Genomic DNA, 26,179 nt, shown 5'->3' with positions numbered 1-26,179 from the left:
CTTTTCAGTTAAGGACATTCTAAATTTCGAGAACGAAATTTTCTAAAGGGAAGGTAAGTTGTAAACCCGATATTTTCTTGGTTTAATTTCTTTAAATGTGGAAAAAAGGAGAAAAAGAAAATGGAAATTAAGTGTAAATATAAATATATATATTTATATATTAAATAGTTTTATTAAATTAATTAAAGAAAAGAAAGAAAAGAAAGGACAAAAAGAAGAAAAGGAGAAGAAAATTTCATTTTCTCTTTTCTTCTTCTTCTTCTCTTCCCTTCACCGCCAAGAGTTTGAAGACATCCAAGTTCCCTTTATTTTTTTTCTTTTTCCTTCTTCAATTTGCAGAGAACTTCTAAGAGAGAGTTTGGAAGAAGAAGAGAAATTTTACTAGAATTTTTAGGTTGAAGAAGAGGAGGAGAACTCAAGCAAAGTGTATCAATGGCTGAATTTTAGTTCATTCTGCACATCACTGGTTTTTAATTCGGTTTGAACTCTTCAAAAGGAATTAAGAGGTGAGATTTACGTTTACTAAAAGTTGACTCATTTTTAAACAAACTTTATGAAGAACGTTGGAGCAAATTCGGATATTCATTTGGTGCTTTTTGATGAAGAAAACAGGGCAGTTGGTTTTCACTTGAAATCAGGAGGTCTCTGGTTTTTCTTGTATTTCAGAGTGTATCGGTGGCGTTAGAATCTCTATTTGGTATGGTTGGAAAGCTTATTCAATTTACTACAACTTTCATGAAGAAATTGTAAACCAAAAACGACTAAAAATTGGTTAAATTGTAGGAACAAGTTAAAGAGGTCGTGTGCGCGCGATTCTGGAAGTGGTTCTGTTTTGAGGGTAATATGTGTTTATGCACGGCGAATCAGATTTATATGTCTTCAGGTAAGTTTAGAGGAGCTCAAAATGAAGAGTTTGATATAAAGAACACTCATTTTGGTTAAGTATTGAGAAAGTTATAGTCCTTTGAAGTTTATGTTAGAAATCTGGAAATTTTAGAGAATTGTTGAAATAGGATTTTATTTCTTAAGCTTTGTTTTCGTGAGCGTCATCTTTGGTGCGACATGTTATGTATATCTTTAGGAAACCAGAATGTTTAGGGTTTTAATACTCGGTTGGGTTGTTGGCAGGCCGAGAAGAAATAAACCGAGCTTATAGACCAAGGATCTAGCCCAAGACTGTGAGTGACAAAACCAACTTTGAAATATTTTCCATAACTGTTATTATGATTGAATGCGATAAATGTTTATTTACGAAGCCATGAAAGGTATTTGAATTTCATGACTATTTTCAAGTATACATTTGGAGACTAGATTTCTTAAAGAAATTTATGCTAGCACGTAGATATTAAATGTTTGGAAAGTATTTAAACCACAATATTTTAAGCAAAGCATGAATTAGTATGAAGTTTTGTTTTAAGAACTACAATTTTCCACGAAAGAGCTGAGTGAAGTTCGAGCTTTGTGTAAAATTTATAAGCAGGCATGTTTTAATATTTTATGATGATTTACGAAATTTTCATTAACTACATGACTGAGATCTTGAGCCTGAGGCTAGAGATTACCGTGTGCACACTGGTTAGATTTCGTTGTTGACGTTGAGTGTACTCTGTAACAACGATGCTGTCGTGAGTGCTAGGCGGGCCCCACAACGACAAAGACGATGGAAGTGCTGGGCGGGCCCCACTACATCGTAGTGCTTGTAAACGTTGTTGTACTAGGTGTACCCTACACAACGTAGATTCGTCATGTTAGTTAAAATGCTTCGATATACTTGATATGCCTTGCTAGATTTCAATGATGAACATGCTGAGTATTTAAGGAAGCTATTCTTACTATTACACATTTACATTTACGACTTGTATAAACAGATTTATATGTGTAAAGTTTTCACGTGCTTTTATCTTTAAATTCATAGTTTTAAACTGAGTCACTCACTGAGCTTCATAGCTCACCCTTTCCAAAATGTTTTGCCCATTTTCCAGGTAGAGATCGACTTTCCGGTGCCTGATATACTGCCTTAGTCTGCGGAAGCTTCATTATCGATTGCCAGTACGTGTTTTGAGTTGGGCATAAAGTCTGTTGTGTTGTGATGTATTCACACCCTTGTATGTTATAGATACTCCACAGTTTGTATAAGCTTTAGGAGCTGTAGTTGTGTAAATTTTGTTGGTTATATTTTGATTAAGGTGTCTTTAGGTTTACTCGTGAAATCGGTAAATTTTGAGGTACACTTCATGTATGTGTTTGACTAGCTGTGTTTGACAAGCCTAGGATCCGCTGTGTTTTGTGGCATGTACAATACTTTATATACTAGATTGGCAAGTTCATCACATGAAAGTTTTAAGCAGAGTCGACAGATACAGGTACAGAAAAACGTTGTTCGTCGGCTTCACGCCATCTTTCGGTCTAAGGTAGCAGGTAGTCCGGGAGGGGGTGTGACAGTTTAACTGTCTATAGTCAATACATAATCTGAGGGTACCATCTTTCTTTTTCACAAAAAGCACTGGTGCTCCCCATGGCGAAACACTAGGCCTGATGTATCCCTTGTCAACTAGTTCTTTAACTGCATCTTCAATTCTTTTAGCTCGCTTGGAGCCATTCTATACGGGGCCTGTGAAATAGGTGCTGTTCCTGGTAATAATTCAATGGTGAACTCAATCTCTCTATCATGTGGCAAACCTGACAGATCATCTGGAAATACATCAAGAAACTCTTTCACCACAGGAACATCTTCTGGCTTTAGTTTTTCTCTCTGCACTACTACGATGTGTGCAAGAAACGCTGTGCAACCCTTCCTCAGTAATTTCTCAGCTTTCAAAACTGAGATTAAACTTCTAGAAACGGCCTTCCTCATACCTCTAAAAACCACTTCAGCAAAGCTTGGTTTTCTGAAAACCACTTCCTTCCTATGGCAATCCATGGATGCATAGTGAGCAAATAAGAAATCCATTCCCAAAATTACATCTAACCTCTGCAACTCTAGTGGTAGCAAGTCCACTAGCAAACTGATACCTTCTACTAAAACTTCACAATTACGTAACACCTCATTAACAAGTAAAGCTAACCCCTCATATAAAGGCTCTAGCATCCTATTCAACTTAGTCAGAAATATACTAGAAACAAAGGAATGCGTAGCACCTGGATCAAATAAAACATCTGCAGGTACATTACAAATAAGAATCGTACCAGTAATAATGCCTGGTGCGTCCTCCGCTTCTTGTTGAGTCATAGCATAGACTTTTCCCTGTTGCCTCGGTCTTCCAACAACTCCCTTTTGCCTTGCACCACTGGTGCCCTCTGTTGGAACCACTGAAACTCTCGATTGCTCAACTGTCTGAGACCCAACTCCCTGATCTCTCTGAACTGTCATGTTCAACTGCGGACAATCTTTCTTGAAATGTCCTGGCTGTCCACACTGGTAACATCCACCGGCACCTACCAAACACTCACCCCGATGGTTCCTGCCACAACTCGTGCATGGTATTCGCCTGACGGTACTAGCAATGGACTCCTGACCTGGTTGCGATCTTACTGTTGATCTAATGGGTTGACTAGGTATTCTCTGGCTCTGTCTCTGAAAAACACTACCATAACTCACATTCCTCGATGCTTGGCCTCCAGAGCGATTCTTAAAATCTTGACGGCTTGAAATATTTATCCCAGGCGTGAACCTCCGCTGCTCACGGCCTCTAAATCCACTAGCTGTTGAAGTCCCACGACTAAGCTCCACTGCCGATTTCTCTTCTGTTATACTCTGCTCCACACGAAGGGCAGTCTCCACTAACTGAGAGAAATTCGTCCACTTAACAATGGCTGTAACTGGGGTACGTATTTCAAAACGCAACCCTCTTTCAAACCTTCGGCACCTGTCACTCTCAGAAGCTATAATAACCTCAGCATACCGTGAAAGCTCGGTATACTTCCTCTCATACTCAGCCACTGAAAGTGATCCTTGTTTCAACCCCAGAAATTCATCCCTCTTGGCTTCGCAGTATGTGCTGGGATAATACTTATCTTCGAATATGCCTCTAAAAGTCTGCCAGTCTAAAGCACGTGCATCACTGCGTCTTGCTAATATAGATTTCCACCATCCTTCAGCCTCTTTTTGCAACAAAAATGTTGCCAATCTAACCTTTCGCTCCTCAGGACAATTCGTCACATCAAAACACTTTTCAAGCATATTCAACTAGTTCTCTGCATCAGCTGGATCTGTGGAACCTTCAAACACTGTAGCCCCTAACTTCTTCAGTCGTTCAATTCTGTATGCCTTTTCTGGATCACTAGGCTCTGCTCTATCTGGCCTTCCTATTTACTGTGTAGTTCTCGCAAACTGCTCATTTCCTGCCCCACCTCGAACTTCTAGGGTACTAGATTCCCCTACAGATGGACCTTGGGTAGGACCTTGCATCCCGTCCTGATTCTGTCGGCGTCGTCTACCAGTACGTGGTGGCATGACTCCTATAATATGTCAACACATTAGACATACTATAAATACTTAACTCAAATGCATGATACTAAATGTCTACTCACAAATTAATAATAATTGGACTCACTTCTACCCTTACCTAGACCATACTTCACTAGTTCCTTTTAAGCTAACTTGACATTCAATTATTTACTTTCCAGTTTCTTCTTAGAGCTAACCGCTCTACCTTAATTCCCATGGAGCAAACTGCTCTGATACCAAGTTGTCACACCCCCTCCCGGACTACCTGTTACCTTAGACCGAAAGATGGCGTGAAGCCGACGAACAACGTTTTTCTGTACCTGTATCTGTCGACTCTGCTTAAAACTTTCATGTGATGAACTTGCCAATCTAGTATATAAACTATTGTACATGCCACAAACCACAGCGGATCCTAGGCTAGTCAAACACAGCTAAACACATACATGAAGTGTACCTCAAAATTTACCGATTTCACGAGTAAACCTAAAGACACCTTAATCAAAATATAACCAACAAAATTTACACAACTACAGCTCCTAAAGCTTATACAAACTGTGGAGTATCTATAACATACGAGGGTGTATATACACCACAACACAACAGACTCTATGCCCAACTCAAAACACGTACTGGCAATCGATAATGAAGCTTCCGCAGACTAAGGCAGTCTATCAGGCACCGGGAAGTCGATCTCTACCTGGAAAATGGGTAAAACATTTTGGAAAGGGTGAGCTATGAAGCTCAGTGAGTGACTCAGTTTAAAACTATGAATTTAAAGATAAGAGCACGTGAAAACTTTACACATATAAATCTGTTTATACAAGTCGTAAATGTAAATGTGTAATAGTAAGAATAGCTTCCTTAAATACTCAGCATGTTCATCATTGAAATCTAGCAAGGCATATCAAGTATATCGAAGCATTTTAACTAACATGACGAATCTACGTTGTGTAGGGTACACCTAGTACAACAACGTTTACAAGCACTACGATGTAGTGAGGCCCGCCCAGCACTCCCATCGTCTTTGTCGTAGTGGGGCTCGCCCAGCACTCACGACAGCATCGTTGTTACGGAGTACACTCAACGTCAACAACGAAATCTAACCAGTGTGCACACGGTAATCTCTAGCCTCAGGCTCAAGATCTCAGTCATGTAGTTAATGAAAATTTCATAAATCATCATAAAATATTAAAACATGCCTGCTTATAAATTTTACACAAAGCTCGAACTTTACTCAGCTCTTTCGTGGAAAATTGTAGTTCTTAAAACAAAACTTCATACTAATTCATGCTTTGCTTAAAATATTGTGGTTTAAATACTTTCCAAACATTTAATATCTACGTGCTAGCATAAATTTCTTTAAGAAATCTAGTCTCCAAATGTATACTTGAAAATAGTCATGAAATTCAAATACCTTTCATGGCTTCGTAAATAAACATTTATCGCATTCAATCATAATAACAGTTATGGAAAATATTTCAAAGTTGGTTTTGTCACTCACAGTCTTGGGCTAGATCCTTGGTTTATAAGCTCGGTTTAATTCTTCTCGGCCTGCCAACAACCCAACCGAGTATTAAAACTCTAAACATTCTGGTTTCCTAAAGATATACATAACATGTCGCACCAAAGATGACGCTCACGAAAACAAAGCTTAAGAAATAAAATCCTATTTCAACAATTCTCTAAAATTTCCAGATTTCTAACATAAACTTCAAAGGACTATAACTTTCTCAATACTTAACCAAAATGAGTGTTCTTTATATCAAACTCTTCATTTTGAGATCCTCTAAAACTTACCTGAAGACATATAAATCTGATTCCCCGTGCATAAACACATATAACCCTCAAAACAGAACCACTTCCAGAATCGCGCGCACACGACCTCTTTAACTTGTTCCTACAATTTAACCAATGTTTAGTCGTTTTTGGTTTACAATTTCTTCATGAAAGTTTTAGTAAATTGAATAAGCTTTCCAACCATACCAAATAGAGATTCGAACTCCACCGATACACTCTGAAATACAAGAAACACCAGAGACCTCCTGATTTCGAGTGAAAACCAACTGCCCTGTTTTCTTCATCAAAAAGCACCAAATGAATATCCGAATTTGCTCCAACGTTCTTCATAAAGTTTGTTTAAAAATGAGTTAACTTTCAGTAAATGTAAATCTCACCTCTTAATTCCTTTTGAAGAGTTCAAACCGAATTAAAAACCAGTGATGTGCAGAATGAACTAAAATTCAGCCATTGATACACTTTGCTTGAGTTCTCCTCCTCTTCTTCAACCTAAAAATTCTAGTAAAATTTCTCTTCTTCTTCCAAACTCTCTCTTAGAAGTTCTCTGCAAATTGAAGAAGGAAAAAGAAAAAAAAAATAAAGGGAACTTGGATGTCTTCAAACTCTTGGCGGTGAAGGGAAGAGAAGAAGAAGAAGAAAAGAGAAAATGAAATTTTCTTCTCCTTTTCTTCTTTTTGTCCTTTCTTTTCTTTCTTTTCTTTAATTAATTTAATAAAACTATTTAATATATATATATATATATATATATATATATATATATATATATATATATTTATATTTACACTTAATTTCCATTTTCTTTTTCTTTTTTTTTCCACATTTAAAGAAATTAAACCAAGAAAATATCGGGTTTACAAATATTGTTTCATGAAAGATAACATGTCGTGAAACTATGGTTTGTTTGGTTAATGGATTGTAACAAATATAGCCTTTGGAGTTTTGAGGATAGCCTAAAAATACATGTTGGGTGGTTTTTGGTTCAAGTTTGTGTTTGGTGTAAGGCTTGAGAAGGGGGTAACATGCACATCAAAAATCTTTTAAATGATGCAAATTAGGAGTATAACCAAAAAACATTTCAAATGGTGATAACATTTTAAGTGAGGAAGAGGGCATTCGATTAATAAGAAAGACTGCAGTGGAGAAGGCGTAAGGCCAAAATTCAAGAGGAACAGAGGAATGAAAAATTAGAGACACTACAGTTTCAACTATGTGACGATGTTTACTTTCGGCTATACCGTTTTGTTCAAGAGTGTAAGGACATGATTTTTGGTGAAAAATACCTTTGGAATCAAAAAACGGATTGTAAAGTGGTGTTGCAAAATTCACCACCACCATCTGATCGAAATTTTTTTAATTTTTGAGATATTTGATTTTCAATGAGAGGAACAAATTTTTGAACAATAGATAGAACATCAGATTTGTAAGCAATAGGAAAAAGCCAAGTAAATTTGCTAAAGTTGTCAACAAAGCTAACATAATATCGTTTTCCATTAGAAGATATTATTGGAGAGGGTCCTCATACATCGTTGTGAACAAGTTCAAGTGGTGTAAGAGAAGTTGATAAAGACATAGGAAAAGGTAATTTTGTCATTTTTACTTTTAAACAACTTATGCAATTGCAAGTAGAAATAGAAGAAGACATAGACAGACCAATGCGAGATAAAATAGAACTAAGAATTTTGGGAGCAGGATGACTAAAACGAAAATGCCATAATGATGAATCTTCCTGTTTTGCATGAAAATTAAAAGATTTGGAATGCATGGTGGATGTGGATAGAGTAGAAGTACTGGGAATAGGATAGAGACCATTGATGCTTTCACCGGTATAGAGAGTTCGGCCAGTGACTTTATCCTGAATGAGGAACCAGTCAGTATAAAAAATAAAGACGCAATTATTGTCAAGACAAAATTTGTGAATAGATAATAGATTTGTAGCAAGTTGAGGAGCATGGAGTATTTTGGAAAGATTAAAGGTATGAGAGGGAGTTAAGAGTTTACCACTGTCGGTATTTTCAATATTTAAAGGTTGACCATTTCCCACTGTGGCAGTTTCCTCACCATTATAATTATTGGATAGATTGAGATTTGCTAACTCACTTGTCATGTGAACGTTGCATCCACTGTCAGATAACCAAAAATTGTTAGTATTTTCACCAGAGATTTGAGAATTCATAGATTTTACCGCCATTGCCGCTAATTAGAAGGGTGGATGTCGGCCTTGGTATGAGAAATTCATGCGATTATAGCAATCGAGAGCCTCATGTCCTTGTTTGTGACATATTTGACAAAAGATGCGACCATTATATCCAGAATTTGTTTCAGGCCTAAAGCTGGGCCCATGTGAAGGAGAAGACCCAATAATACCACGCTGATTGAGATGAACTGAGGTGAAGTTGGATGGTGGGAGAAATGGGCCATGATTATTGTAATTGGACCGAAAGTGATTGGGCTGTGTACCGAAGTTATTATTGCTTCCTAAGCCACGCAATCCTGAAGCAAAATTTGTCCCACGATTAGAAGAATTTGAGGAAGAATTAAAATTAGGGTTACCAGTGGAGTGGAAACGGCGTCCTCGTCCGCGGCTGCCGTGATGCTGAGGTGGGTGAAACGCCGCCATGGCTGTTGGAATGGCTTCAATGGCTGAAGTTTTGGCCATGGTTGTTTCTTCCGAAGTGAGAAGGATGTGAAGTTCTTCAAGGGAGATGTTGCTGCTGCGAGTTCGAATAGAGGTACGAAATGCGTTGAAGGCAGCGGAAAGGCCATTGAGAGTGTGAACAAAGATTTCTTCATCTTTAAGAGAGACAGAGGCGACAACAAGCTTATCGACAAGGGCTTTAATGCGAGAGGTGTATTGATCAATGCTTTCGGAAGGAGTTTTTTTATGGTATAGAGAGTTGACCTTAAATCAAGAATATTGGATCGGGTATTGGATGAGTAATGTTTCTCTAGAGAAAGCCACAATGCCTTAGAGGAGACTGAGCCGACAACATGGGCAAGGGCAAAGGATGATAGAGTGGCGTTTATTAAGGTAATGAGAGCTTGGTCGCGAGATAGCCATTGAAGATACTCGGGGTTGATTTCGGAGTTGGTTCCAAGAGTTGAAGATGATCAATGTTTTGGAGGACAAAGAAGGGTGTCATCAATATGGCCAAAGAGAGAATGGGCTTTGAGGATGGAGGAAACTTGATATTTCCAGAGAACGTAATTTGTAGAATCTAGTCGGATGGGTACGAGGTTGTAGATGTTGGATAACAAAAAGAGTGTAGAGGTGGGAACAGATGGGTTTGATGAGGATTCTGGAATGGGATTGGAGGTTTCGGGAAGGTCAGATTGGGAGCTAGGGGTGGCCATTGAAGAAATATGTGTGAGGTATGCAAATTACTTTGAGGAAGGCTCTGATACCATGAAAGATTTTGAATGTATTTTGTATTGCCTTCCATTTTATTGATGATAAAGGTACCTATTTATACAAATTGAAAATGAGTGAATATGGTAAAATTACAATAGAATCAATTTACAATAAATGCCTAAATAATGGGAGAGGATTGTGGATCTTGAAATATCAAATCAATTTACAATAAATACCTAAATAATGGGAGAGGATTGTGTTTGAAATATCTCATAATACATTGCAGCCTTATGATGTCCAGAATATTAAACATATTTATCTTTTATAGATTTAAAGTAATGTTATCTCTTATTTCTAACTTGAATTAGAAAGCAAAAGAAGAGACTACGAGTGTTGTTCAACACCTTCATGGAGTTAAACATGATGTGGAACCCTTCGATCTATGATGCAAGGAATGATTTTGACTTAAAAAGAAATGGTTCGTACCTGCTTTACTTAAACTAAAAGTAGCTTGTTATGTTAGTTTGCATTTAGAGAGGAATAATTCATCATTTTTCATTTAAGGAAGAAGTTGTTCATAAAAGATGTTGGCTTGCTTGCTACTGGGGCCTAGCTGCAAAATATGGTAAATCAGATGGCATGTCTTTTTCTTTTGTTACTTTGAATTCTACATAGTTTTCTCTTTCTCATTTGCTAATGTTCTTAGTTGAATCTAGCAGAAATAAAATATTGTTTGTAGAATGATTGAAGTCATATCGGGTTAAAAAAGCTAAGTGATTGTGTAGATAGCCAGACGATCGGGTAGAAAGATAAGCGATTGTTGAAGGTTGAAGACTGTGAAGGCATTTATGATTTCTTATTTAAGTCTTGTATTAGGATCTTGTTTCATGTACTATTGTAGAATGTATATAGAAACACAATATTATGATTTCATTTTGCATATACATATGTACAAGAGAAATATTATAGTTTATAAAAGAATATTAATTTTATTTATTTGTTGGCGTAAGAAAAAATATTTATTCACATGACCCATAATGTCAGTTTTTGATTATTTGGCGTCATAAAAAGATGGACAATTTAATAAAAATATATTTATAAAAATAGACCCAAGAAAAGGCTTTAATGTCAGTTTTAAACTGATATTATTGGGATCTTTAATGTCGGTTTAAAACCGACATCGAAGCCCAAGCGACATTAAAGGGCTTCAATAACACTATCAAAGATGTCGGTTGAAAAACGACATTAAAGGCCTTTAATGTCGTTTTCCAACCGACATCAAAGTCCAACCGACATTAAATGCCTTTAATAACACTCACAAAGATGTCGGTTGACAACCGACATTAAAGGCCAAAATTCTTCTAGTGTTTAGGGTTTAGGGTTTAGGGTTTAGGGTATACTACATTTCGCAACTCAAGAAAGAACATTGATAACATTAAATTAATAATTAAAGAAGATGACCGAAAATTTTACAGTGTAATTTTTTTTATCGAAAGCTTGAATGGATAAAATAATATGAATATATGCACTCACTGGATAAGTGGATGAAAAAATGGTGAAAGACCGAAATTGGATAGGAGATGACCGAAAAAAATAAATTGAGATTCTGTGAATAACGGAATCGGAATCGGTGATGAATGAAATAAAAGGAGATGAAGAATGAAACTGAATGAAATTGGTGAAGAAATTCGATAAATTTTCGACGGAGGATGTTCCAGAATTGGTGGAGAAATTGGATAAATTGCAAGTAGCGGATGTAACAAAAAAGAATGACTGTTGACAACGAAGATGAGAATGTAAGAATTATGCGACTTATGAATAATTAAGAAATAGAATTTTAGAAATTATTTCCATATTCAAAGATATATTATTTGATGATAATTTAAAATAAATTATATAAGGTAACGTTTTTCTTTAATCATTAAGATTTTACATTAATTAAGATGATAATTAAAGAAGGGGAATCCGTGGAAATGGAAAATATAAGAATGGAAATTAGAAAAATAGCAAACTGTTATTTTTTTTTTTCATTTATGGCAAAACTAACTGCCTGAAATAGTTTTCCACTTTTTTGGTCCGAAATTGTCCCTCAATGGATGAGAACTGTCCAGATTCAAATACAGTATATTTAAGGAGATCGAAAAATCAAATAAAATATCAAATATCAGATTACAGTGTATTTGTGAACACACCCACTTATGATAATTATTAACTAAATTAAAAAATTATTATATTCTTTCAAAGATCCCTAAACATATTCAATTGGTTTCAATATCCCCTAATAATTTCGATTTTTACCTTCAATAATTATATATTCAAACTTTAGCTATTAACGCAATGAATACGTCCTAAAATTTTAATGCAATGAATACTTCCTAAAATAATGATAAAGATGATACAATAATTAACTATTAACAAAAACATTAAAAAAGTAACGGGAAATCATTTAAAAGATTCAAATTTCAAATCTCAAGTAAAATTCAAATTCAAATTCCAACCATTCCCTAAAATTATAGCAAATATAATGGAAATACTTTAGTTTAGAATCAAATTTGTACCCTCCCTAAAATCATGCCAAATAAAATGTGATCTATCTTTAATTTTGCTAATTATTCCGATTTTTACCTTCAATAATTATATATTCAAATTTTAGCTATTAACACAATGAATACGTCCTAAAATTTTAATGCAATGAATACTTCCTAAAATAATGATAAAGATGATGCAATAATTAACTATTAACAAAAACAATAAAAAAGTAACGAAAAATCATTTAAAAGATTCAAATTTCAAATCTCAAGTAAAATTCAAATTCACTAACCCTTCCCTAAAATTATGACAAATATAATGGAAATACTTAAATTTAGAATCATATCCTAACCCTCCTTAAAACCATGCCAAATAAAATGTGATCTATCTTTAATTTTGCCAACGAGCTGGAATTAAAGAAAACGAAAATAGAAGATTCACCGGAAGACAATCAACCAGAATTAAGGGAAACAAAAATTTGTACTAAAAGAAGAAGGTGGAAAACGACGATGCGGGTGGAAAACCATTTAAAAATTTCAAGAAAATTTTGAGAACTCGGTATTTTTTACCGATACATGCAGAAAACGGAGGAAAAATCCAAAGGTTGAAGAAGAAACAGAAGCGTGAAACGAAACAACTCACCGATACTTTGGGTGGTGCAAATCGATTAAAAAAGGAAGGACGTGCAGGTGGAAAAGCGACGGAAGAGAAACCGACTGTGGAAAAGCGACGGTGGAAAAACGGAAGAGAAAGCTACAGTGGAAAAACAACGGTGGAAATGTGTCGGAAAGAATTTAAAAAACGGAAGAACAAATGAGTAAAAGGGAAGGAAAAACTAGGGTTTTCTTGGAGATGTGGAGTGGTTGCATACAGAAGATGTGATATTTTACTGGTTTATTTTTTTGGGAGGGAAAATTAGAAAATAGAAGGGAGTGCATAGTATGTATTAAGGTTTTTGTTACTATTGTATTTAGAAAGTAGGTAGGAGCATTTAAGACATAATTATCTCATTTATTATGTGGAAATTAACTGTTTTGCTATTTTGACAATTTAAAAATAAATTTACCATTTATGCAAAGTAATCCTTAGATTTTGTTATTAAAGAAGCTATAATTTATAGAATAATAATAAATAATAAATAAAACTTAAACAAGGCGAAATATATTTATTCGGTAGCCCTATCTCTATTCTAAAAACTTCAAAGGCCCAATAGATTTAGCCCAAGTAAGATGAAACCGCTCCAATACCTATGGAAGCATGAAAAACCCTAAATCCTAACACCTCTTCGCTCAATATATATTCCGATTCAGAGCAGTGGCGATCACCGTAAGCGCATTTTGCCTCCCAATCGTCTCCTAGTATGTTCCTCATCTGAGATCTTCATTATTCAATCTTGCTTCTCTTTCTCCATCGTTTTCTAATGCTTTTCGAGTTCTGATTGTTTAATTCGCATATCAGGCCATCTATTAGCCATGTCTACAAGTGAACTCGCCTGCGCCTACGCCGCCCTGGCTCTTCACGACGATGGAATCGCAATCACTGTACCAATCATTATCTTTCCTTGTATATATCATTTTTCCTTCTTTGGATTGTTTGATGCGTGATTAATTTGCCTATTGGGTTTAGGCGGAAAAGATTGCAGCCGTTGTAGCAGCTGCGGGGCTCTGTGTAGAATCTTACTGGCCTAGCTTGTTTGCTAAATTGGCGGAGAAGAGGAACATTGGGGATCTTCTTCTTAATGTTGGATGTGGAGGTGGCGCTGCGGCTCCCGTGGCTGTAGCTGCTCCTACCGCTAGTGCTGCTGTCGCTTCTGCCATCGAGGAAAAGAAGGTATGGTGATGAATGTTTAACTGTTCTTGTAGTGAATCTTTCTGTAGATGCCCTCCTCATTTTAACAAACTCCTTTACTTCTCTGTACCTGCTAGCTCTAAATTTCCATTTACGCGCGATTTTGAATAAGGATCTCTTTCGTATATATCCATATAACAGACGTCCTAATACTATTAGTTACTGCTGAATTAGTTAAGTATGAAAAAAAAATGAACTCTTTAACTGTTGCCAATATAGTTTTTTTTTTTTTTTTGTAATCAACCCGTTAGGTAGTTCTTAATATTCCTTTGAACTTTTGAAGTTTAGGTTTTCATGTATCCAAGAGAGAGATTCAATAGAAAATTGAATATTGATGAGGGTAGTTTGTACTTTTAGAAATTTTAACTGCCACCTTCATTGATTGAAATATTAGTGAATTAGATCTTTATCGTTGCTATTTAGTTTCATTCGCCTCCTTTTTCCCTTTTCTTCGTTTTGTTCATTTAAGTCAACTATGCAGGAGGAGCCAAAGGAGGAGAGCGACGATGACATGGGATTCAGCTTATTCGATTAAGAGGCTTTCTTTAGTTTTGTAGGATTTTATTAGGAAACTATTGGGTGGGTAGCTTAATCTTGATTTTCCGCTGTTGGTCTCAAGATTTGTTTTTTTTAATAGGCCGTTTTGAGTTTTGATTTGCCTTCAATGTACGATGGTAACTGCATCTTTTCACTCCTTTTTCTTAACTACACATTGGAATGAGATCAAACTTTATGAGAGGAATTCTTTGGTTAAACCCTGGAACCACGTTTTCTTGGTTTATGATTTCTAGGTTTAGTTAATAAGCACTTTTGAAATTACATTATATTTCGTTTCGAACATTCTTTTCAGTAAATTCTTTTTGAAAATGATATTTATGAAAACTCATCTATATCAATGATTTTTTTGAATTATTTCTAGTTGATAGCATTTGCTCTCTTCTTTTATTTATTGAAGTTGTAACAATAATATTGGGCTTTAAACAATCTCGATCGTAGGTGTTGACTTATACTGCATGTAACCATGCCAAAGAGTGAAGTCAAGTTTGATATTAACGGCATTTCTATAACTGGAACCTATGCAGTGCTTACTCCCAACATTTAGAATTTTCATTTACTTTCCGGAGTTGAAAGTTTGTTTCGAAACAACCCACTAAGCTTTTGTCATTAACAGTATGATACTTTTCTCATCAATACACAAGGTGATTGTTAACGTTTTTATTGAAATGTTGATTCATTTTGTTGAAGTAGAATAAACGTATTTACAAAACCTTTGTTCTTCCATTTCTTACACAGTACTTTAGATTTGTATGATTTTAACAGTGTCTTAGTAAGTTTCCATAAGCGTTCTTAAAGTATTGCTTTTAACATAGTGATTGCTTTTTGAAACGTGATTTCTAATCTATTATGTTTCTGACTTCTCAGTTATTGTTGTGCTTTTAACATTTAACTTGGTGAATAATGAAGAGTCAAGAAGGAGATATAGAGGGAAAGGTTTGAGAAAATGAGAATAAGATATGGAGGGAATGAGTTAACAAATAGGGAAATCCGATTTAATCATATTTGATATTTAATTACAATAGCAAACCATTTATCATTTTCTTGAATCTTCATTCTCCTTGCATCGTTAAGGTGAGATTCTTCTTCTTTTTTCCCTTTTTTTTTTTCCTATTATTCTCCTCCAATAAAATCATAACTTTCCAACTTTCTTAATTTCAATAGCAAACTGTTTATCATTTTCTTGAATCTTCGTTCTCCTTGCATCTTTAAGGTGAGATTCTTCTTCTGTTATTCTCCTCCAGTAAAAACATTACTTTCCAACTTTTTCAAAAAAAAAAAAAAAAAGTTATTTGATTGAGTTTTTATAATAGGTAACCCTTATGAAATTTACATATATAGAACAAAATACCAAAAATATTTATGGTCCGCCATCGTTTAAGTTGTAGATTTGTCCTTGTTGATTTTGAATTTCTTAGGATGAGTATTGAATTTCTGCGTATCTTTCTCATTTTATTACTTCATATTCCTACTTCTTTTTGTTCACAATTATTTCGTTTTCTCCGAAAAATTTTCTTCTTTCTTTTTTTATCGTGTACCAAAATCGCCTATCCCAGATAGGTAGAGATAGAAGATAAGTAGTAGATTTCATCGATTGTTTATCAAAATCATTTAGATTTGGTACTTGTTTAGATTTGATTTGGTATAAGATTGTTTGAATTTGGTCCAAGATCATTTAGATTTTGTAAAAGATAGTTTAGATCATTTAGATTTTGTAAAAGATAGTTTAGATCATTTAGATTTTGTAAAAGATCGTCTAGATTTGATAAAAGATCGTCTAGATTTGATAAAAGATCGTTTAGATTTGGTCCAAGTCCAAGATTTTTACCAAGATCTAAACGATCGTGTACTAATAAAGAAGTGTACTAACATCTAAACAATTTTACTAATATTTAAACGAATTTGGTGCAAGATCGTGTATCAATATAATTTAGATCTGCTACAAGATGGTGCACCAAAATCAGGTACAAGATCGCCAACCAAGATTGTTTAAATTTAATAAAAGATTGTCAAGATTGTTTAGATGTTAGTATACAATCGTTTTATTTAGATTTTGTACAAGATTGTGTACCAAGATCGTGTAACAAGATCGTTTAGATTTGGTACAAGATCTTGAACGAAGGTTGTTTAGATGTTGGTATACAATCGTTTTATTTAGATTTGGTAGAAGATTGTGTATCAAGATCGTTTAGATTTGGTATAAGATTGTTTTACCAAGATCTGAACGATCGTGTACCAATATTTGAATAATCATGTACCAAACATTTCGCGCATGAGCGTGATCGATTAATCACAAATTATTTTTGTTATTTTATGTTGTGGACCTCCAAGCTTTTTCTATTTTCAAATTTGTTCTAATATGATGTAAATATTTTTGCTTTTTGTTCTGGCATAAAATATTAAGAATACAGCAACTTTTAAAATAATTTACAAATATAGCAAAATTTTTATTTTTTTTGTTTATTCCTAAAATACCCTCGTTTTAAGGCCAATTGCAATGAATAGCATTTTTAGAAGAATTAATTAAGGAAAATTTACATTAATGTAAAAAACTGCTTGTTGCTTGTTTTGATTTATGCATGTACATTTGTTTGTAAATGTATCGTGTTAAGGCTGTAGTTGAACGATCTATTAGGCAGCTAGAATATGCGCTAAAAGATGTAGTTTCTATCAATGTGTTGCTAAACTTCTCATGATACGTGTGTAATACAAGTTTTCCTCACTATCGCCCAAGTGTAAATGAAAAGAGGTTTCCTGGTAAGTCTAGGGTTGAACATCGAGATTTAATGTTTCTAGTGAACCTATCGCATAGCTAAACTCATGCAGTATAATCTATATAGTATAGATATGAACAATATACTTTAATTATATACACTAAGGTGCTTTGATGGTGTAAGGTGATCATGACGATGGAGTGAAATGGAAGATGAACTTAAGTTGCAGACATGGATTAAAGGAATATCTAATTAACTAATCACAATGTATTGTGCATTAATAATTCGAGGCGATACAAACCATTTATTAACTTCAAAATAAAGGCAAGTATCCTCTTAGTGCCTCTATCATACTTGCTCAACTCTTGGGGTCCAAATACTTAAAGTTAAGCTATGATTTTGATCTAATTAGTTGTTTGTATTGCAAGTAATTTATCCTAATTTAAGGTGAGCAACCTCTCAATGCTTTCACCGTACATGTTAACATTTCTACAACTTATGCAAAGGATGAACTCCACGATGAGATTGTATTGCTACCATCTCTTCACTGCTTGTTTGATTAAATACGTGCTTTCACTTGTCAGGTAATTGCTATCAACATGGTTGTCCTCTCAAATGAACAATGCTTCGACATGAATAGCAACAAAACTTATTAACATACATTTTGATTCTCTAATATTTGACTAAACAAAACTTATAAAAAATACATTATGACACTCTAATATTAATAACACATTGCATTGCATCATAACTAATTAAATAGATTTGAAATGAATAGCAACAGAAAGATGGGAGAATGGTAGAATAAATGTACTAATTTCATAAATATAAACTTAGGCCTTTCGACCATGGAGTGCACTACAAATTACTCCTTGCCTATGATATTTGCCTGAATGTTAAGGGGGAAATGGTAAGGGAGGATTCTCTCTCTCTTTTGTGTTCTAAGCTATCACTTAAAACTCAATAAAGAAAGGAAGAATGGAAGAATGTGAGCTTGCTCTCCAATCCAAAATCTTGCACACCTTGTTTTGAAGTAGAGACTTCTATTTATAGGCGAAGATTGATGTTGATAAGACATTCCATGCTTCATTAATGCCTCATATTAAAGTTGCATCGACGCCATGCAGACATGTTTTTGTCCTTTTTCTGACACTTGCACCAACCAAATTTGTTTGCTAGTGTATCAGATTGCCTAGCTTGTTATAATCGTCGTCGAGTTGGCTGGGTGCATCTCCTCGCATAACGTTCTATCGCCACACTCTACTTCTATTTACCTAAAACCTAAGATAAAACATGTAAAGCACGATAAAACAAAGATAAAGTTCTTTTGTACTATTCGATCCACAGGTTAATCAAATTCTCCACTTTTTTCCATGTTTTTTTATATTCTTCATTTTCGGTGAAAACCTCTTGTTTCGCGGGATCCTTCTACGACGAGCTTGTCTAGCCAACTTCATCAAGGACAAGTTGTTTTTCCTTAATGAGTGGGTCATAAACAATAACTTGAGTATCTATATTATGCGGTTTATCAACCTCTACAGCGTCCTTCTTCGTTTCGTCCCCTTTTGATAAGTCAATGACTGGGACATTTAGGTTTAGGCGCACAAAGTCTTGGTTAATTGGTTAGTGGTGGAAGGTGAGGAGAGGTTATGCAACACATAAATTCATCTCGATAGAGAGGCTTTGGGAATTTGGTTTTCTTGGATTGGATGAAGGTTAGTATTAGGAAGCGATGTGGAATAAGAAAGTGATTTTAGAAGTCACTGTCAAGTGAGGACTTCGCTAATTGGAGGAGATTGGTGATTTTAGTGGAGGCGGTGATGGATCGTTGCAAGGAGGCAAGGTGGAAAGTGTTTGTTTTGGTGGGGAAGTCGAAAAGTTATCATTTGTAGGAGAGGGTAGAGGTATGTCCTCATGGTGAGGAAGAAATGAACGATTTTCATTCTTTGACGGAGAAGGTGGGTCTTGTAAAGCATTTGGCGAAGAGATGCTTCCCACAAGATGTACTTTCTTTTCAATCACCTTCTTTTTGCGAGAGGGGTTACTTGCGGGGTCTTTATCTATGGCCGTGTTAACCTTTAGTTTCTTCGCAAGTGGTGTTTGGGTTGACTTGGCCTTTCTCTTAAGTGGTGGAGGTGGCAAAGAAGTTTTCTCAATTTCTTCTTCTTCAACCTTGTTCTTCCCAAGAGTCTTGACGCGACGTTCTTCCTCCATGTTCTCATGGAGGTTAATGACTCTATTTAGCCCTGTCAGATTACATCACCCTCTAGGCATATAAGTTTGTGGGAACCGCGCGAGGGAAGGAACAAACTTCAAGCACAACTTTTTTATAGTGGAGGAGAAGGGCTTGGTGCCTTTGGGGTGCTCCATCCAGGCAAGGAGTGCCCCTTGTATTATACATCTCAAATCAAACGCTTGCTTAGTAAGTATGTAGTGTAGAAGCATGGCATACTCGAAGGACACTGTGTTGTCATACCGTGTCGGGAGGATATTCTTCTCGACAAAGAATAGCCATACATTGGCTTTCGTTGTTAACTGATGCGAATAAAGCTACAACCTCCCCTTGGCGTCTTTTTCCACTCCTTGCCTGGCCACACGATGGTCCTTAATATTTGCTTGGCGATACCTTGAGTTGGTGTATTGCTTGTGATCGTATATGTTTAATTTATGCATGAATTATGTTCGTAGATTAGATATGATGAGCTCTAATTGAGCGACTGAATGGTGACTAAATATGTTATGCGTTAAAAGGTGCACTCCTATTAATGCATTGCTAAATCACATAAGCTATACATTATCGTGCAAGTTTTCCTCTCTATTGTCCCAGTGTAAGCAAAGAGAGGTTTCCTGACAAGTTCAGGGTCGTACACAAGGAATTTAAGCTCCTAAGTTATCTTATTGTCCTGCTAAATCATGCAGCAGAAGCTATACAATAAATGATATGAATAGTATATTTCCTATTCTAAGTATTTACACTACGGTACTTGGCAGTGCAAGGTAGACTAGGTTGAATGGAAAAATGAATTGCAAACTCAATATAGGCATAGCAAGGAAGGAATTGTCTAATTATCTAAACACAATAAATTGTGTTTAACGATTCAAGGCGAGACAAAGCATGCTTTGACTCTGAATTAAGGCGAGCTGCCTCTTGGCGCTTTCGCCATACTTGCTCACCTCTCGGAATCCAAATACACAAAGTTAAACTATGATTTATACCTAATCATTTTATAAGTATTCTGAGTTGTTTCTCCTTGGTTAAGGCTAGCAACCTCTTAGTGCTTTCGTCACACACATTGTCATTTCTGCAATGAATACGAAGGATAAACTTGGCTATAAGATTGTATTGCTACAACCGTCTTGCCAATCGCATAGCTAAATGTGATTTCTCATTTGTCGGATGATTACAATCAAGTCCATTGTGTTTCTCTTGAATATACAATGTTCTTGACGTCCGCTCTTAACTCAGCAAAACTTAAAACACAGATATTATGATGCTTTTAAAACACAGATATTATGATTCTCTAAGTATTAAAAGACATTTTATTACTAGCATGCTATCCAGATAGATCAAAGAAAGAAAGAAGAAGAAATACGGGCAAATGAAATGAAAAGTGTAATGCATTGAATAAAATAGCTTTAAGCCTCTTAGCCATGAAGTACATATTACAACACAAAACTATGTAAATACAAAATGGAAGAAAGAAAAAGGTGCTAAGCCTCTGAGTATGATTTCTTATACTCCTTGGCTCTAATTTTAGTCTATTGATAAGGGGGAAGATGAAGGGGAAGAACCTTCTCTCTCTTTTGTTTTAAGCTCTCATCTAAAACTCAATGGAAAGAAGAGGATGATCAATGTATGCACTAGCTCTCTGGCCAATTTACGCATTCCTTGTTTTGAAGTGAGAGACTCTATTTATAGGCGAGTGTTGATGTTAACAGGACGTCACACGCTATTAATGCCTCTAAAAAGCTGCAATAGTGTCGCATATACGTCATTTCATCCTTTCTTTGAATTTTTCGTCAACCAATTTTGTTTGCTAGTGCCTTAAATGCCTAGCTTCTTTCTTTCTTCTCACATTGGTAGAATATGTCTTCTCGCGTAACATTATTTTGTCGAGCTTCACTTCTTTTGCCTACAAATCATACTATAAGAGCTCAATAATACAGTAAAACAGGGATAAGGCTCTTTCGAGTTATGTTATTCATAAGTTCATCAAATAGCCTACTTTTTCCCTTATTTTATTCTATTCTCATGCGTTTAGACTTCATAAGTTCATCAAATAGCCTACTTTTTCCCTTACAGATCATGGTTATATCAGATGAACAGAAATATATTTATAGTGAAGGGAGTGCATCTACGGGACTTTAGTGGAATGACTTGAACTACAAGAAATCGAGGTTATCCTGATGCAAAAAAAGGCGTCGAAAGAAAAAATGTCGAGAACGATCCATTATCTCGACGCCAAATTTACTCTCGTCGGAAAAGACCCATTTTCCTGATGCGGTGATATAGATGTCGGGAATAATAACTTATCCCGATGCAGCATGCAAGCATCGGGAACCAACAATAAAAAATTATCGAACATTAATTGTGTCAGATAGATATCCACGATGCATTTTGCATGGCGTCGGGGGTTTCGTTGGGAGTAAGGGGATCGCCCGACGCATTTTATGTGCATCGAAAATAGGGTCAGGAGCACGACGAGATTCCCGACACCATTAGTTATTCATCGAAAACTTCTTCGGAGTAAGAGAATCTCCCAAAGTTTTCGTGTTACGTGGGGAGTTCTTCTATAAATTGATGTTTTAGTTATGTGAAACACAAAACCAAAACGAAAAAGAAGATAAGCGATGAAAGAACGATTATAATGCGATTGAAGAGAAAAGAAGCGTCCGGCCGTCACCGCTGTGAGCTTGCCATCGTCCCTCTCCCGCCGTCTGCCACCGTACATTCCTAGTTGAGGTAAGTTTAAAATCCAAAATTTGAAAAAAAATGTTAGTTTAGTTTATTTTTTTGTTTTTCAAAATTAGTTTTAGGATTTTAGTGATGAATTAGTTGTAGGATATTGTTTATGAATAGATTTTTGGTTTTGGAATGAGAACTTTGAATGTGGGTTGAAGGGGGTATTTGAGAAATTGATTTGGAGAATTGAAATTTTGAATATGTTGGGTTGAATTTGAAGAGGGGTGAGGGGTTTAATTGAATATTTGAAGGGGTGGGTTGAAAATTAGAAGGAAGGAGGGTTGAATTGAAATTTTCAGGAGGGGTTGAATTGGAATTTTGGAGGGGTTGAATTGCAATTTTGAAAGGGAGGAGGGGTTGAATTGAAATTTTTAGATGGGTTGAATTGAAAATTTTGAGGGGTGGTTGAATTGAAATTTCGAATGGGGGTTTAATTGAGAATTTGAAAGGGGGTTGAATTGAAATTTTAGAGTGGGGGGAGGGGTTGAATTGAAATTTTGAAGTGAGAGATTACAGTTGAAAATTCGAGGAGGGAAGGGGCAATGGTTATTATTGTGTTAAAAATTCTATAATATGTGTTATGATTCGTTTTGGCTCTCCTGCAGTTATGGTAGCATTTAGTTCAATTCTAATATTTATTTTTTAGTAGTTTTGAATAACTAATTTGTTGTTGATTTCAGATGACTATCTTGCAGTTATGGTAGCCTTTTTTATTTTGAATTTTTTTGTATTTCTGAGGGTTTGAAGGGGTAGTAGTAGAATAGCTCGTAAGGTAGCGTTGTTGGAAGGGGTGGGTAGGATGCGAAAATTGAAGTTGTTTGTGATTCATAATTAGGTTGTCCTGGCTATCCTGTAGTTATGGTAGCCTCTGTAGTTTGAAGTTAGTTTTAGTGAAAATTTTAAGAGATTGTATATTTAGGGGAGTAAGTTTAAAATGTGAGAGAGAGGGATATGTTTCTAATCAAACCTATTTATGTTTTAGGGACTTAAACGATAAACAAGAGTTGGATGAAACTTAAGAATAATTTTTCCCTTGAGTATAGAGAGGGAGTGACTCAATTTTTAGAATTTGTCAAGTTTCATGTTGATGCCTATGGGCGAATAAGAAGTCCATGCAAGAGATGTATGAACTTAAATTGGAACTCACTAGAGGGTGTGGAACGATATCTACTGACTAATGGAATATACCTTTACAATACATAATGGATGTATCATGGAGAGACATTAAGCTTTAAAGGTACATAAAACTTTGAGAAAGAAACTAGTAGTAACCCTTTTGATGAAGGAACTAGTAGTAACCCTTTTAAAGAAGGAGCTAGTAGTAGACAGTTTAATGAAGAAGATGATATGTTTGGTATGCTGAATGATTTACAAGCCCCAATTGAACAGGAAGAGAAAACGGAGGAATGCCATTTGAAAGATGAAATGTCGAGGAATATTGGGGTAGATATAAATGAAGATACAACAAACATATTTCAGGACTTATTGAATGAAGCACGCAATGAGTTGTACCCTGGTTGTTCTGAATTTTCGTCTTTGAATTTTTTGGTTAAGTTAATGCATGTGAAAGTTTTAAATGGTTGGAGTAACAAGTTGTTCGACATGTTGTTAGAACTCTTAAGAGCAGCATTTCCAATGTGTAGTAGTACTATCCCTAGTTCATTTTATGAAGCCAAACGAAAACTTCATGACTTGGGCTTAGGATACGAGACTATTCACGCGTGAAAGTACGACTGTGTATTATACTAGAAAGAGTTTGCTGATTTGCAACATTGTTCTACATGTGGCGAGGCTCAGTACAAGGTTAATCATAATAGAGGGAAATTCTTTTTTGCATAAGGTATTGCACCACTTTCCTTTGGTACCGAGATTATAGCGCTTGTTTGTATCATAGAAAGGGTCTGCTGATATGAGATGGCATAAGGATAAATGTGTTGAAACATATGATGTGTTGAGACATCCAACTGATGTAGAGGGATTGAAGCACTTTGATTCTGAATTTCCTGATTTTTACTTCTGATCCACGGAACGTACGTTTGGGGTTGGCTTTAGATGGATTTAACATATTTGGTTAAATGAGTACCTCATACAGTATGTGGCCTGTTGTGTTACTTCCTTATAATTTGCCACCATGAAAATGCATGAAAGAGACAAATTTCTTCATGTCACCGCTCATACCCGGTCCTAGATCTCTTGGTAAGGAAATCGATTTGTATCTCCAACCATTGATTGAAGAACTGAAAGAGTTATGGACTTTTGGAGTGCGTATGTATGACTGTCTTACAGGTCAGTTCTTTCAGCTACATGCAGCCTTGTTGTGGACGATTAATGACTTTCTGGCGTATGGTAACCTATCAGGGTGGAGTACAAAAGAGTATCAGGCATGTCTCATATGCATGGGTGATAGATTGTCGTTTGGGATACGGGGTAGAATATCCTTCATATGACATAGACGCTATCTTCCAGAGAACCACGTGTGGCGTAGAAGTAAGCTATACGATGGAAAGGTAGAACGTAGGACTCCTCCAGTGGTGATGAATGGGCACAAAATCTTAGAACAACTAGATCAGTTAGAGTTTCCAGTTATGAGTAAACATCCTTCAATAAAGGATAAGAAAAGAAAGAGAGCTCTTAATTGGATGAAGAGAATTATTTTTTTCAAACTTCTTTACTGGTCGAGACTACTGTTACGTCACAAACTTGACGTAATGCACATTGAGAAGAATGTTTGTGACAATTTGGTTGGTACGTTGTTGAATATCGAAGGAAAAACCAAGAATACAATGAATGCTCGGTTGAACCTACAAGATTTGAAGATAAGAAATGATTTACACCTTATAGAAGTTGGTAATCGATTGGTCAAGCCATACGCGAGCTACACGTTGACTAGAACGAGTTGAGTTTTGCAAGTTTTTGAAATCAATTAAGTTTCTCGATGGATTTGTTTCCAATATATCGCGATGTGTCATGAAAGAGATGGGAAAATATTAGGACTTATAAAACGCACGATTGTCATGTTTTATTACATCTATGCTACCTATTGGTATTCGATCATTCTTATCGAAAAACGTGTACATTGCTATTACCGAATTATGTAATTTTTTTCGTGACTTGTGGGCCAAATTGATAAGAGTAAGTGATTTGAACAGATTGCAAGCAGACATCACAATCATACTTTGTAAGTTGGAAAGAATATTTCCACCTGCCTTCTTTAGCGTTATAGTACACGTAGCCATTCACTTACCATATGAAATCAAGGTTACTGGTCCGGTTTCTTATAGTTGAATATATCACATTGGAAGAAGTCTATGCACTTTAAAACAGTATGTCAGAAACAAAGCACGTCCTGGGGGGTCAATTGCAGAAGCGTGTGTGATGAATGAATCGAACACCTTTTGTTCGCGTTACCTAATTGGTATAGAGACTCGATTCACAAGAGATGAGCGAAATGATGATACCATCATAGAGGACGAGATAATTGGTGAGTTTGAAATTTTCAAGCAGAAGGTACGATCCTTAGGTGCGTTAAGTCTTCATACTATATCACAGGAAGAGAAATGCTTTTTCCATTGGGACATACTCAACAATGTAGACGAAATATCAAAGTATCGCAAGTAAGACATTCCTTATCATTGTAATTCTTATGTATAGTTGTTGAGTATTTATTATACACGGTTGTTACAAAAATTAAACTTATAATCATCCCCGTCAGGAAACATTTGAGACTAATACGTTGGCATACTCAAAATGCTATGGATTTGTCTGGCTATTTAAGTGTCGGTGGTATGACACAGATGTCAAGAAAATTCAAAGAACACACGATGAACTAGGGTATAAATCTCTCAACATGTCCCGTTTTTGGTTCGTGGAGGAACATGTAATTCTTGCGACACAAGCACATCAAGTTTTTTACCTAGATGACCCAAAAAATGGTAGCAATCGGAAAGTTATCCAAGTCGTTCAGAATAAGCGTATAT

At 35.6% G+C, this 26,179-nt stretch overlaps 2 protein-coding genes across 3 annotated transcripts; one reads left to right on the top strand and one right to left on the bottom strand.

Moving 5' to 3' along the window:
• Nucleotides 1–649: 649 nt before the first annotated feature.
• On the bottom strand, nucleotides 650–6,962 carry LOC127150244 (uncharacterized). 2 transcript variants are annotated; one of them, XM_051087601.1, is made up of 7 exons: nucleotides 6,622–6,962; nucleotides 6,431–6,522; nucleotides 6,245–6,344; nucleotides 5,949–5,998; nucleotides 5,078–5,144; nucleotides 3,187–4,458; nucleotides 650–1,725 (listed from the first exon to the last, which is right to left on the bottom strand). In XM_051087601.1, the coding sequence occupies exons 6-7, from the start codon at nucleotides 4,178–4,180 to the stop codon at nucleotides 1,715–1,717; spliced, it is 1,005 nt and encodes a 334-aa protein (XP_050943558.1). In that variant the 5' UTR covers nucleotides 4,181–4,458; nucleotides 5,078–5,144; nucleotides 5,949–5,998; nucleotides 6,245–6,344; nucleotides 6,431–6,522; nucleotides 6,622–6,962; the 3' UTR covers nucleotides 650–1,714. The 2 variants fall into 2 exon arrangements, with proteins under 2 accessions (XP_050943558.1, XP_050943557.1); XM_051087600.1 differs by having other exon boundaries at nucleotides 6,431–6,515.
• A 6,367-nt stretch (nucleotides 6,963–13,329) lies between these two features.
• LOC103495745 (60S acidic ribosomal protein P1-like) lies at nucleotides 13,330–14,725 on the top strand. The gene is made up of 4 exons (XM_008457392.3): nucleotides 13,330–13,480; nucleotides 13,581–13,663; nucleotides 13,749–13,952; nucleotides 14,452–14,725. The coding sequence occupies exons 2-4, from the start codon at nucleotides 13,595–13,597 to the stop codon at nucleotides 14,503–14,505; spliced, it is 327 nt and encodes a 108-aa protein (XP_008455614.2). The 5' UTR covers nucleotides 13,330–13,480; nucleotides 13,581–13,594; the 3' UTR covers nucleotides 14,506–14,725.
• The last annotated feature ends 11,454 nt before the right edge of the window (nucleotides 14,726–26,179 follow it).

Source organism: Cucumis melo, chromosome 7, assembly GCF_025177605.1.
Source record: "Cucumis melo cultivar AY chromosome 7, USDA_Cmelo_AY_1.0, whole genome shotgun sequence".
NCBI lineage: Eukaryota > Viridiplantae > Streptophyta > Magnoliopsida > Cucurbitales > Cucurbitaceae > Cucumis > Cucumis melo.
This window is presented reverse-complemented; position numbering and strand designations above follow the sequence as displayed.

What these genes read in the sequence shown, in the direction of transcription:
- LOC127150244 (XM_051087601.1), bottom strand. Translation starts at nt 4,180, where the DNA reads ATGCTTGAAAAGTGTTTTGATGTGACGAATTGTCCTGAGGAGCGAAAG.
- LOC103495745 (XM_008457392.3), top strand. Translation starts at nt 13,595, where the DNA reads ATGTCTACAAGTGAACTCGCCTGCGCCTACGCCGCCCTGGCTCTTCAC. An exon ending in ACGATGGAATCGCAATCACT is followed by an intron (nt 13,664 to 13,748) that starts GTACCAATCATT and finishes TATTGGGTTTAG; the next exon opens with GCGGAAAAGATTGCAGCCGT. An exon ending in CTGCCATCGAGGAAAAGAAG is followed by an intron (nt 13,953 to 14,451) that starts GTATGGTGATGA and finishes TCAACTATGCAG; the next exon opens with GAGGAGCCAAAGGAGGAGAG.